The sequence below is a fragment of the Danio rerio genome, chromosome 6 (assembly GCF_052040795.2).
Source record: "Danio rerio strain M-AB ecotype USA chromosome 6, GRCz13ab, whole genome shotgun sequence".
Lineage (NCBI taxonomy): Eukaryota > Metazoa > Chordata > Actinopteri > Cypriniformes > Danionidae > Danio > Danio rerio.
In genome coordinates, this window is record NC_141026.1 from 18,202,754 (window position 1) to 18,216,272 (window position 13,519).

Sequence of the window (13,519 nt, forward strand, 5' to 3'; positions counted from 1 at the left end):
AATACAAATACTAAACTTCTTACGAGAATTTAAAGTAAACACTACTGTGTTTTTCTTCTTTGTGCACATCAAATTGCAAATTATCCCAATATAGTGCAATAAATCTCTTTTTAGGACGATCTTCAGTTTCAGGTTAGAATACAATTATAATTTTAAAAATAACTTTATTTAAACAATATGTTTTTTTCATGTGTAGGTCAAAGTTTCAACAACTCAATCATTTTAAAAAGCATGTGCTCAAACTAAAAGAAGTAAAAAAGTGCTTTTGTGGTGCAGGGTCACGTCTCTCCTCAGTAAGTGATCATAGACAACACAAGGGGGCAATGTTCAGCACAGAGAATCACAATTTAACTAAAACGTATAAGACTGCGTGTTTTTCATCATCTCAACAGTTTTTGTAATGAAACACACAATAATTTAACATTTATTTTAACAAATACAGCTCATAGTCTTAATAACATTGTTTACTCTACACTTTGTACCGTGATCATGATGATTGTTTGTTATGAGCAGGGCTGGATTAGGTGATTTGGGGGCCCTAAGCAATTCGAGTCATGAGACCCGGAAGTCTTACAGTAATAAGCACGTTTCATATTTGCTTATTTATTTAACTGTCTTTATCTTATAGCACTCTGTCTTGCTTTCTATATTTTTACCTTTACACAATCTCTACATTTTAAAAGATTTGTGTGCTTAAAATGAGTTCACAACTAAAAATAATGAAGAAACTATTTGTTTTCTAAAACTAAATTTTCATCTGATTTGACTGCTGGACTGATCCATGATTGGGGGTGGGGGGACACAATTGCACACATACTAATTAAGATAAAATGTATTTGTTAGAGCCTTGTCCTACAAAATATGACAGGAAATGACTTTATTAGTATTTATTGTCTGCCTCCAGACTTCCTTGGGGCCCTAAGCGACTGCTCTCTGAACTTAACATTTAAATTTCTTTAAATGATTCACCATGTCATTTAAAATGATTGGTTGTGCTTGAGATTCTGCCTTGACAACCGCGCTGATTGTTCAATATATGTTATTTGACTCAAGGTGGTCATTTTGCTTGTGATGCTGAATTCTCCTGAAGAGCAGCAAGACAGAGGCACTACCTGAACCCATCTGACGAAATAGAAAAGTTAAATTAGTCAGTAGATATTTAAATGCTGATATATTTTTTTCTTAATTGATATACACGCTGGGGCAACACAGTGACTCCGTGGTTAGCATTGTCGCCTCACAGTAAGAAGGTCGCTGGTTCGAGTCCCGGCTGGGCCAGTTGGCATTTCTATGTGGAGTTTGCATGTTCTCCCCTTGTTCACGTTGGTTTCCTCCAGGTGCTCCAGTTTTCCCCACAAGTCCAAGGACATGTGCTATAGGTGAATTGGGTAAGCTAAATTGTCCGTATGTGTGTATGTCCTGGTCCTCCAGGTTGAGGGTTGATCGTTGGGCTAACAACCCACCTCGTAAACATATTCAAGTATAAATCACTGACACAGAAAATAAACAAAACCTACGTGAGACCAAGAGACTTTATTGAAAGAAAAATCATGAAATGAAGTCATACAATGCGTCATTCAGCAGCAATCATAACTTAAAGATTGTAGTCAGTTCTTGTTTTCTTAGACCTAAAATAAATGATTATCTTTGCAAAACGCATGATCTATTTTGTATATGGTGACATAACCTGTTATATGATGTTATACTGGTTAAAGACTGCCAAGGGTGTTAAGACATTCAGAATAACAATATTTCAGACTCAGAATCTGGCCATGATTATACAATTATAAGTCACTGGAGCACAATTAACTGTCTTTAGAAATAGAAATGACAGAAGCAAATACATATTCATTTTTTACCTTCATAAGTATCCTTGCAATGACGTGAAAATTAGATCGCAATGAAAAAAAGAGATTTTATGTCATATTATTAATCACATAAAATCTTACAGCAGTCAACACTGAAATCCATACATAATACATTACGTTTGAATGAATCCCATTTCTGTGATATAAATAATAAACATTCTGAACAGAGAACTGTAACATTGAGCAAATACAGCAGAGATACAATAGAACACACAATGTAGTCACTATCTATTGAAACCAAGATTGGAAAAAAAGAACTTGAATATATTTATTGATGCTGTAAGCTGTTTGTTTCAACTGAGTGAACATTTGACAAATTTAACAGCAAATGACCTGTTAAAAAGTCACAACATTACATTCAAATCAGCTTCTGTTACTTGCTGCTTTACTTTAATCACTGTTGCGTTGCTCTAAAGGTTCAGTTCTTAAATGATTAAATGAATCTTTCTTAAGTATGTCTGGACGAATGTGACACCGTCACACTTTCAGATCCAAGTCAATGCAGCACATCACAGTAATAAACAAAGATGTAAACAAAGTACATTGCTTTATGAACTATTACAATTACTTGAAGCACAGTCAACATTAATGAAGTTGAGCCAAGTAAAAATGTCAAAGATTAAACAATCAGGCCCTTCTGAAGGCTGAAATAAATCATTAAACACTGACTATCATCTGGTTTGTAATCAACAACTATTTTCAGACCAAAGAATATCATGCGCTGAATGAAACAAACTGTGTTACAAAGAATAAATCAAGAATAAATGTCACCATCAAATGTAAAATATCATTTTGTTTCCTATAAAAAGCGATTAGTTACTTTAATGAAGGGATCAAAACCGCTGCCTTAAAAGTGACCAATTGACTTCCCTTAAAAATATGAGGACCTATTAAGTTGACTTAACTTACCTATTTATAGTCAACTAATTGCTTTTTACAGCGTAATTAAAATGAGATTTTATTTTCTCAAAATCACAACATTTATGACTGCCCATTTCGCCACTTACAAATTTAAATGAAGCATATTTTCATACAATTTATTGCTCACATTACATGTATGATAACTTAAATACATTTGAATATTTTGTATAATATGAATAAAACAATTAGTTTGAAATAAATAAGAGTAATAACCGCTAGACATTCAGCATGCTAAGTTTCTGTGCTATAACTCTAAACTAGATTTAATTAAGAAGACGATGCATCATATTCTTGAACACAGACACGATTCCAAAACTGCCTAAATAATGCTTATTAGAATAATTTGGTAACGCTTTCTTTTACAACCCGCAAAGTACCGCGTAAGTACAGTGAAATTACAGTGTACTTTTCTGTACGTACTGTGTAAGTATAATGAACGTATGTGTAGGTATAAGGGAACAAACCGTAATGCTTGGGTAAAAAGGGGGTAACAACCAGATGTTCATCACAAAATTACCGCGTAAGTACAGTGAAATAACGGTGTACTTTTCTGTACCTATAGTGTAAGTATAAATAACGTTTACGTAAGTATAAGGGAACAAACTGTAATGCTCGGGTAATAAGGGGGTAACAACCAGATATTTAGCATAAAAGGTACCGCGTAAGTACAGTGAAATAACGGTGTACTTTTCTTTAAATTGCAAATGAACAAACCATAATGTTTGCGTAAAAGGGGAGTAACAATAAGATATCCATCACGCAAAGAAGTATATTAAGTTTACGATGTACATTTCTTCAAGTATTGTATACATATAAAGAATTATGCAAGGATGGTGACAACCTATTGCTATCTGCGAATGTACTGTATATGCACCTGCGTGAGTACATTAGTACTCTTATTCAGTGCTTGGGTTTTATATGGGGTGTTTAATGAATAAAAGGTTTACAACCTGTGAAATTATGAACCCTTATTGTATACTGTATGTATTTTAAATCTGCAATTCAATATAAAATATATTTCCATACACTACTTACCTTATGTTTACTCGTCGATCTCACCAAAGCCATCAATGTCTCCATAACTCACTATCAACAAACAACTTTGCATGACATAGGCCTACCGTCAGGGTTCAATGCAGATTAAAACAGGCTCGCATCTTTACTGCTGTTGCACAGGGGGGCTAACTGTTGCATTTCAGTAAATGTATAGCTGATGCTTTATAGAAAAATCTAGTAATTTGGTCTTTAATCAATAAAAACTGCTACTGTAGTTTACTCTGTTCTTAGTGTTCAAGTATACACTAGTATGTTAAAGTTCAGCTTCTTCCCTCTTTGTTCCCTGTAGTTAAAGGGTAAATACAGTATTTGTTCCCTCCTTGTTCCCTGTACTTACAGGGTAAATACCACATTTGAGGGTTGTAAATTAAAGTGAAGCTTTGTTCCTCCCTTGTTACCTCCTTGTTACCTGTACTTACAGGGTAAATACCACATTTGAGGGTTGTAAATTAAAGTGAAGCTTTGTTCCTCCCTTGTTACCTCCTTGTTCCCTGTACTTACAGGGTAAATACCACATTTGAGGGTTGTAAATTAAAGTGAAGCTTTGTTCCTCTCTTGTTACCTCCTTGTTACCTGTACTTACAGGGTAAATACCACATTTGAGGGTTGTAAATTAAAGTGAAACTTTGTTCCTCTCTTGTTACCTCCTTGTTACCTGTACTTACAGGGTAAATACCACATTTGAGGGTTGTAAATTAAAGTGAAGCTTTGTTCCTCTCTTGTTACCTCCTTGTTACCTGTACTTACAGGGTAAATACCACATTTGAGGGTTGTAAATTAAAGTGAAGCTTTGTTCCTCTCTTGTTACCTGTAGTTAAAGGGTAAATACAACATTTGTTCCCCCCTTGTTCCCTTAAGTTTACAATGTAAAATCTTCAAGGCAGTGAAATAAATATACAAACACACAATACATTTCTTCTTTACTTTGTAACCTTTATTTTAATAAATAAGCATTTTAAAAGACTTCATATTAATCAAACATTGTCTTGTCTATCATTGCCTATACTCATTCATTTTCTCTTCGGCTTTGTCCTTTTGTTAATCTGGGGTCGCCACAGTGGAATGAACCACCATCTTATCCAGCATATGTTTTACGCAGTGGATGCCCTTCCAGCTGCAACCCATCTCTGGGAAACATCCATACACACCCACTCACACGCATTCACTACGGACAATTTAGTCTACCCAATTCACCTGTACCGCATGTCTTTAGACTGTGAGGGAAACCGGAGCACCCGGAGGAAACCCACGCGAACGCAGGGAGAACTCCATGCAGAAACCTTCTTGATGTGAGGAAACAGCACTACCTACTGTGCCACCGTGTTGCCACCCAGCTGCAACCCATCACTGGGAAACATCCATACATACTCATTCACACACATACACTACGGACAATTTTACCTTACCCAATGTCACCACATATTTTTGGACTTGTGGGAGCACCCGGAGGAAACCCACGCTAACATGGGGAGAACATGCAAACTCCACACAGAAATGCCAACTGACCCAGCCGAGGCTCGAACCAGCGACCTTCTTGCTGTGAGGCGATTGTGCTACCCACTGCGCCTGCCTATACTCAAACAGCAAAATAACACATTATTTCCTTCCCCCTTTTTTTCTGGCATCTCTTGCTTGGCTTCCTCTTCTGCTCTTCTCAGCTTCCACTGAGGACTCTGATGGTGAGTGGCTGATGAAATCCCATGGGTCTTGCTGCTCTGCATTTATATAAAATATATGAACAGACAGAAAGGCTTTTAGTAAGCTATAGACATGTTTATTTTCCTGTTTAATGTGTGTGTAGTGGTTGTCCAACAATTTCACACACTAAACATTTACAGATACCATACAGACACTATACATTACTATCAAACAAAAGTACTATGATCAGATCATATGGGAGATTGTGATCATTTATAGTGATAATAATTAAAGCGCAGAGGGGAAAAGGCTTAAATAGTAGGCTACTGTGCTAAAGTCCTAGGCAAACGTTAATAGTAATTGGGTGGGGGGGGGGTTATTGATATATCAAACTGGCATGCTACAGAATATATCAATTTACATTTCCAAACATTAATTTTGTCATTAACTTTGCTGTAATTAACGTATAAAGGGAGAAAATCGTCTGCACAGTCAGTATGACAACAGCCACAGAGATCTGACCTGCTCATCATCCAGTCTTTCTGGAATGACATGAAGAAACTAAATCCAGAGGAACTTTGGCAACATTTCTAAGATGTGCAAAGTAAACGACAGTAAACATTGGTAAATATTCGCTGCTGGCCGTTTAGATTCGGCCATGAACTAACGTTAATGTTACGCTAAAAACAAATGAAACAAAATAAATATAATCTGGTTAATGCACAATTTTTAAATCGTAACAATAGCCTTATTTACTGACAACGATTTACTCACATGTGTTACATGGTGACAAGACGGAGCAATTCCAAACGTCCCAACAGTCTGAGCAAAACCTCGTGGCGTGCTGCTGCAGTTTGATTCGGATCTTTAGAGGCTTCTTGATTCACAACTCGTTTGAATCAACAAATCAGTAGGCGCGTACCTGAAGTGATACAATATCGCGAGATGGATTCAAATGCACACGGAGCTGTCTGTTGTTCTCGCGATGTTTTGATGTCACACTGATCGGTTTGTTAAAGACGAATCAATTCAACTCTCCGTCCTCCATTCCCAGATTTTCCTGTTCACGGCAGTACAAGGACGGCAGCGCGAGGTAAATAAAACAAGTATTTTTATGACGTTATGTACATAGAAGTGTTTGTTTAGGTTTTTGTTTATATCTGATGTTTGTACCTATTTTTAACAATTACACCCTTTTCACAACACTGTTATGACGCGTTTAACGATCATCAGGATCTAAAATCCTTGAGTTTTTTTATATGATTTTTTTTATAAAATAACATTTATTTGTATTTACGTATGCATTATATAATATGATTACATGTGCGAGGTGTTTCAAACAGTGTCTATGGTCATGAGTAAATTAGAAGTTATTCTCTCTTCTTGCTGGCGTTATCAGTTTCACACTATTTTTTTATTTTTCTAATTGTCGAGACAACACCATCGTAAAGTTTTCATTTTATTTGAGCAAAGAAGATTGTAAAAAAATGTGTTGTACTTTCCCATTCACTGTGCTGAAATGTAAAAAGGGTCCATAACAGTACATCAACCATATTATGTTATCTTTCACTTTATTTAGGACTAATGATGGGTTAAGACATGTACTTTAATCAAAAACTAACCTTAGGGGTAGTTAACCCAAACGTTACATTTACTTACCATTTAATTAGTGACACAGAATTTAAATATGTACACTGAACTGCAAATAATCTTTACTTCAAAGTCTATACTGCCTGCACATATATTTAAGCCTTTTCCCCTCTGCGCTTTAATTATTATCACTATAAATGATCACAATCTCCCATATGATCTGATCATAGTACTTTTGTTTGATAGTAATGTATAGTGTCTGTATGGTATCTGTAAATGTTTAGTGTGTGAAATTGTTGGACAACCACTACACACACATTAAACAGGAAAATAAACATGTCTATAGCTTACTAAAAGCCTTTCTGTCTGTTCATATATTTTATATAAATGCAGAGCAGCAAGACCCATGGGATTTCATCAGCCACTCACCATCAGAGTCCTCAGTGGAAGCTGAGAAGAGCAGAAGAGGAAGCCAAGCAAGAGATGCCAGAAAAAAAGGGGGAAGGAAATAATGTGTTATTTTGCTGTTTGAGTATAGGCAGGCGCAGTGGGTAGCACAATCGCCTCACAGCAAGAAGGTCGCTGGTTCGAGCCTCGGCTGGGTCAGTTGGCATTTCTGTGTGGAGTTTGCATGTTCTCCCCATGTTAGCGTGGGTTTCCTCCGGGTGCTCCCACAAGTCCAAAAATATGTGGTGACATTGGGTAAGGTAAAATTGTCCGTAGTGTATGTGTGTGAATGAGTATGTATGGATGTTTCCCAGTGATGGGTTGCAGCTGGGTGGCAACACGGTGGCACAGTAGGTAGTGCTGTTTCCTCACATCAAGAAGGTTTCTGCATGGAGTTCTCCCTGCGTTCGCGTGGGTTTCCTCCGGGTGCTCCGGTTTCCCTCACAGTCTAAAGACATGCGGTACAGGTGAATTGGGTAGACTAAATTGTCCGTAGTGAATGCGTGTGAGTGGGTGTGTATGGATGTTTCCCAGAGATGGGTTGCAGCTGGAAGGGCATCCACTGCGTAAAACATATGCTGGATAAGATGGTGGTTTATTCCACTGTGGCGACCCCAGATTAACAAAAGGACAAAGCCGAAGAGAAAATGAATGAGTATAGGCAATGATAGACAAGACAATGTTTGATTAATATGAAGTCTTTTAAAATGCTTATTTATTAAAATAAAGGTTACAAAGTAAAGAAGAAATGTATTGTGTGTTTGTATATTTATTTCACTGCCTTGAAGATTTTACATTGTAAACTTAAGGGAACAAGGGGGGAACAAATGTTGTATTTACCCTTTAACTACAGGTAACAAGAGAGGAACAAAGCTTCACTTTAATTTACAACCCTCAAATGTGGTATTTACCCTGTAAGTACAGGTAACAAGGAGGTAACAAGAGAGGAACAAAGCTTCACTTTAATTTACAACCCTCAAATGTGGTATTTACCCTGTAAGTACAGGTAACAAGGAGGTAACAAGAGAGGAACAAAGTTTCACTTTAATTTACAACCCTCAAATGTGGTATTTACCCTGTAAGTACAGGGAACAAGGAGGTAACAAGGGAGGAACAAAGTTTCACTTTAATTTACAACCCTCAAATGTGGTATTTACCCTATAAGTACAAGGAACAAGGAGGTAACAAGGGAGGAACAAAGCTTCACTTTAATTTACAACCCTCAAATGTGGTATTTACCCTGTAAGTACAGGGAACAAGGAGGGAACAAATACTGTATTTACCCTTTAACTACAGGGAACAAAGAGGGAAGAAGCTGAACTTTAACATACTAGTGTATACTTGAACACTAAGAACAGAGTAAACTACAGCAGCAGTTTTTATTAATTGAAGACCAAATTACTAGATTTTTCTATAAAGCATCAGCTATACATTTACTGAAATGCAACAGTTAGCCCCCCTGTGCAACAGCAGTAAAGATGCGAGCCTGTTTTAATCTGCATTGAACCCTGACGGTAGGCCTATGTCATGCAAAGTTATTTGTTGATAGTGAGTTATGGAGACATTGATGGCTTTGGTGAGATCGACGAGTAAACATAAGGTAAGTAGTGTATGGAAATATATTTTATATTGAATTGCAGATTTAAAATACATACAGTATACAATAAGGGTTCATAATTTCACAGGTTGTAAACCTTTTATTCATTAAACACCCCATATAAAACCCAAGCACTGAATAAGAGTACTAATGTACTCACGCAGGTGCATATACAGTACATTCGCAGATAGCAATAGGTTGTCACCATCCTTGCATAATTCTTTATATGTATACAATACTTGAAGAAATGTACATCGTAAACTTAATATACTTCTTTGCGTGATGGATATCTTATTGTTACTCCCCTTTTATGCAAACATTATGGTTTGTTCATTTGCAATTTAAAGAAAAGTACACCGTTATTTCACTGTACTTACGCGATACCTTTTATGCTAAATATCTGGTTGTTACCCCCTTATTACCCGAGCATTACAGTTTGTTCCCTTATACTTACGTAAACGTTATTTATACTTACACTATAGGTACAGAAAAGTACACCGTTATTTCACTGTACTTACGCGGTAATTTTGTGATGAACATCTGGTTGTTACCCCCTTTTTACCCAAGCATTACGGTTTGTTCCCTCATACCTACACATACGTTCATTATACTTACACAGTACGTACAGAAAAGTACACTGTAATTTCACTGTACTTACGCGGTACTTTGCGGGTTGTAAAAGAAAGCGTTACCAATAATTTCAATGCAGACAATAGTAAATACAGTATATGCACAGAGATTTGTTTGTTTTGTGATGGAATGATTGATTTTAATCAGGTGAATTACAGTAAATGCGATTCAGTAATCCTGAGAAAATCTTCAGACTATATCCCAGGTCAAGAGAATTGATGAGGCCCAAATAGTTCAAAGAGAGAGCAGAACATCTTCGATAAATAGAGCATAATGTGACTTCAGGAGGTGGTCATGGTTGAAGGGTCCGTCCACATGGCTGCCACATCTCTGAACCTGCACAGTAGAAAAAACACAGTTAAGCACGTAGAGCATAATGATCAGTGACTGACAAATAAGAGTGTTCACAGTCAAGAAAAGCCATTTTAAACACTCAATTATTACACTCCTCTGATTTTAAGAATGTATTGTCAGTTTTAATCCCATCCCCCACCTTTCTTATGAGAAACATTATTTTTAACAAAATGAAAATGTCGTAACTATAAGATTCAGTGCTTCCCACAGCTATTGGAGAGCTCTAAAATCTGCCAGGACTGAGCACCTCCACAAACCGATAGAAAATAATCATAACAGTCTTAGATTTTTATTTAACACCATTGCTAAATTAACAAATAATCAGTCATCTTTGGAACAAAATGTCCCAACGCAAATTAGTAGTGATGATTTTTTAGTGATGAAATAAAAGCCTTCAGACAGAAAATAGAAGACGCTAAACTTTCTGCACCGCCTTATACTTCTCAACATTCCACTGAATCTAGATAATTTACAGTGCTTCAAAATCACAGAACAGGAAGGAAGAGCTAGATAAAATGATAAATGGTTCTAAACCACATGCATGTTGGACCCAATTCCAACAAAATTAGTGAAAGAGCTGCTGCCTGTAATAGTAGAAGCTCTTCTTAATTAAACAGTTTTCAATAAATGAGTAAAATGCAGCTTTATGTGCTGTTTGGGCTCATTAAACTATTGTAGACATGGTGTGAACTAGTCTTTCATTCACTGTAACTGATCTCCAGAAAATCTAGAAACAGAGACTCAGCAGCTGGTCTAAAACGGGATGGGGAGCAGATCAAATCACATTATATGTATTACCTAAAGACTAAATGAAGAAAAAATATATATGGAGCGGTACAGGAGCGGGAGTCATTTTAAATAGGAGCGGGATGGGACAGGATCATTTTTTAAACTTTGGTCTGGGAGTGGGACGGGAAAAGATTCCTTTCTGTGAGAGTGGGAACGGGACAGAAGTGAAAATTCCCTCCCATGTCATCCTCTATTCCAGACACGGCTGTGTCTTTTGTCTGACAAAAGCCGAAAAAAGACTTTTGTACTAAACCTGTAATGGCAGTTTCTGTTTCTACTAATAAGCACTGCCCACTAACTTGTGGATTTAACTGAGTGTCAGCTGCAGTAGTTGAGAGATTTTCTTGATGAATCACAGCAACGGCGAGTTCTTATTAAAGGATTCTACTCTGAAGATACCTGAAAAATCCTCCTGGTTTGTCTCGTCTTTAAATTCACAACAAATTCATGAAGAAAAAGTCAGTCACAGAGATATTACAGATGATACATTTGTAAATAATGTTTACTTTGTTGCACAGAGAGAGATTCCTTTGCTTCATAAGACCTCAGTGCATCGTCAGGACTTGAGTGTATCATTACACCCCTATCTTTGATACAGTTTCCCCAAAAACTGTCTCTCAAAGTTCATGAGTACTGGCCTGTGAACTGGCATCCACACCTATTAACAGAACAAATGCAGGAGAACTGAGAAATACAGAGAACATTGAACACAACATTAAGCTTGGTTAAACTGTGCAACTGTCCAAATCTGTTATAAAACACTAATAAATCTAATGGAGAATTTCCTGATTTACAGTAAAATACTGTTCATTTTTACAAAGCGACTGACATTCCAGGAGTTTCTAATGGCACTTCACATTTAACTCTTTATTCACTTTTATTTACTGATTGTTCTTAATTGTTCTTATTATAAACAGGTTCATGTTAAATTCTGTTATTAATTTTAGGTTTTTGTTGCATGTTTCAGGGATGTCATTGGCAAGCACCAAGGAATGTCATGCAGCTCACACTCCCAGGAAAGTGCCAACTTCACCCTAAAGTACTCCAGCTGATATGGGAGTGTTTTGGAGAAACTCAGGTTTACCTGTTTGCTTTACCCAAGACCGGCCCCTGCTCCGCTCAGCACAGATGCACTGGCTCACTGCTGGATTCGGACATATGTATCAGGCAAGTTTGCGTTTCCCTAGTGAGTCTTCTTGTACAGACCCTGTGCAAGGTCAGGGAGGACGAGGAGCAGATCTTGCTGGTTGCACCACACTGGCCCACCCAGACCTGGTTTCCAGAACTCACACTCCTCGGGACAGACCCTCCCTGACAGATTCTCCTGAGGAAGGACCTTCTTTCTCAAGGAGGTTTTCCATCTGGCACTTACGTCCAGATCAGAATAAGGAGAAGGTAGTTGGAATTTTTATAGATTTAAAGAAGGCATTTGATACAATAAATGATAATATATTGGTAAACAAATAGATAACTTACATTCAAGCACATTCAGGGCAGCAAGATCATGAGAGATGTAATTCATTGTTAGTATTATTGTCATCATTAATATTTAATAATGATTAGACATACATTTTGGAATTATTGCACACAAATATCAATAAGTCATCTCAGCATTATTAGATAGTTGTTTCTGGTTTTTGTTAGTCCTAATTGATGTTGTTTTCAAATACAATCAATCCCTTAAAATACAAAAAAGTCATTAGACTGATGGAAAATGTGGGCTATTTGGAGCATACAAATCCTCTATTTTTAAAATGAAAGATACTCAAGTTCAATGATTTGGTTCAATTTAAAACAGCACAATTTATGTTTAAAGCTAGGAATGAATTACTTATAAAATGCATGCAAAAGTTATTTGAAGAAAGACAAGGGGGATATAATCTGAGAGAAGAACTAAGGTTTAGGAGGTTGAAAACAAGGACTACTTTAACAAGTTTGTGTATGTCTGTCTGTGATGTGAAATTATGGAACAGTCTAGATCAGACTCCCAAACAATGTCAGGATAATAATCAATTGAAAAAGTTGTATAAATGTATATTATGAAAGGAATATAATGATGAAGGTGATTGAAAAAGGATAAAGCGAGAAAGGTATGATGAAGTTTTAATTAATGGCTACTTTCAGTGTATTTTTTTCCTTTGGGTCTGTTACAAAATGTAAAGGTACAAATGGAATCAAACATATAATTTGTCAAAGATATCAAAAGGATGAAATATATTTTATGAAAAAGAAGAGATCAGTAAAAGAAGAAATCAGTTTAAGTAATAGACGAATGATGTGTGTGGTGATGAAGTGGGAAAATAATAAGCTTGTGCTTCATCCCACTCCATTTTCCACCATGTTGAAATGTATTTTTTGTTAATGATGTTTTATGTGTGATATTTCTGTTTGGAAATAAATAAATCAAATCAAATCTCTGAAATCTTCATGTGTGATCTATAGACATGACATAGAAACCTTAAGTGACCTGCCAGCATCGGTAGCTGACCTCTCATGACCTTTTGGGATCACTCTGTGGTCCTCTGCGCACTGCAAAGAGAGCCGCTTGATTCAGTATCTTTAAGTTTTCTTTTCTTGAAGACAGCTCTGCTGATCACACTGGCTTCTATCAACAGAGTCCGGGACCTGG

At 36.6% G+C, this 13,519-nt stretch overlaps 2 protein-coding genes and 1 long non-coding RNA gene across 5 annotated transcripts in view; 1 reads left to right on the top strand and 2 right to left on the bottom strand.

Annotated features, from left to right (window-relative positions):
• Positions 1-13,114, top strand: part of LOC147843445 (serine/threonine-protein kinase pim-3-like) — a 47,436-nt gene extending 34,322 nt beyond the window's left edge. Inside the window, exons 5-6 of one of the 3 annotated variants that reach the window (XR_015493488.1) lie at positions 11,858-12,242; positions 12,892-13,114. Coding sequence is in view for 2 of the 3 variants with exons in the window: in XM_087257101.1 (XP_087113227.1) it covers positions 11,858-11,928 (71 nt within the window). In the remaining variant the exon portion in view is untranslated. Of the gene's footprint in view, positions 1-11,857; positions 12,355-12,891 lie in introns of those variants that run through there. The other 2 variants (XM_087257101.1, XM_087257102.1) reach the window with 2 other exon arrangements.
• LOC141386220 (serine/threonine-protein kinase pim-3-like) overlaps positions 1-13,519 on the bottom strand; it is a 79,363-nt gene that overhangs the window by 2,809 nt on the left and 63,035 nt on the right. The gene's annotated exons all lie outside the window — the stretch shown is intronic.
• Positions 1,515-6,339, bottom strand: LOC147843446 (uncharacterized). Its single transcript, XR_015493576.1, has 2 exons — positions 6,258-6,339; positions 1,515-5,560 (listed from the first exon to the last, which is right to left on the bottom strand). It is a non-coding gene; the product is annotated as an uncharacterized LOC147843446 (long non-coding RNA).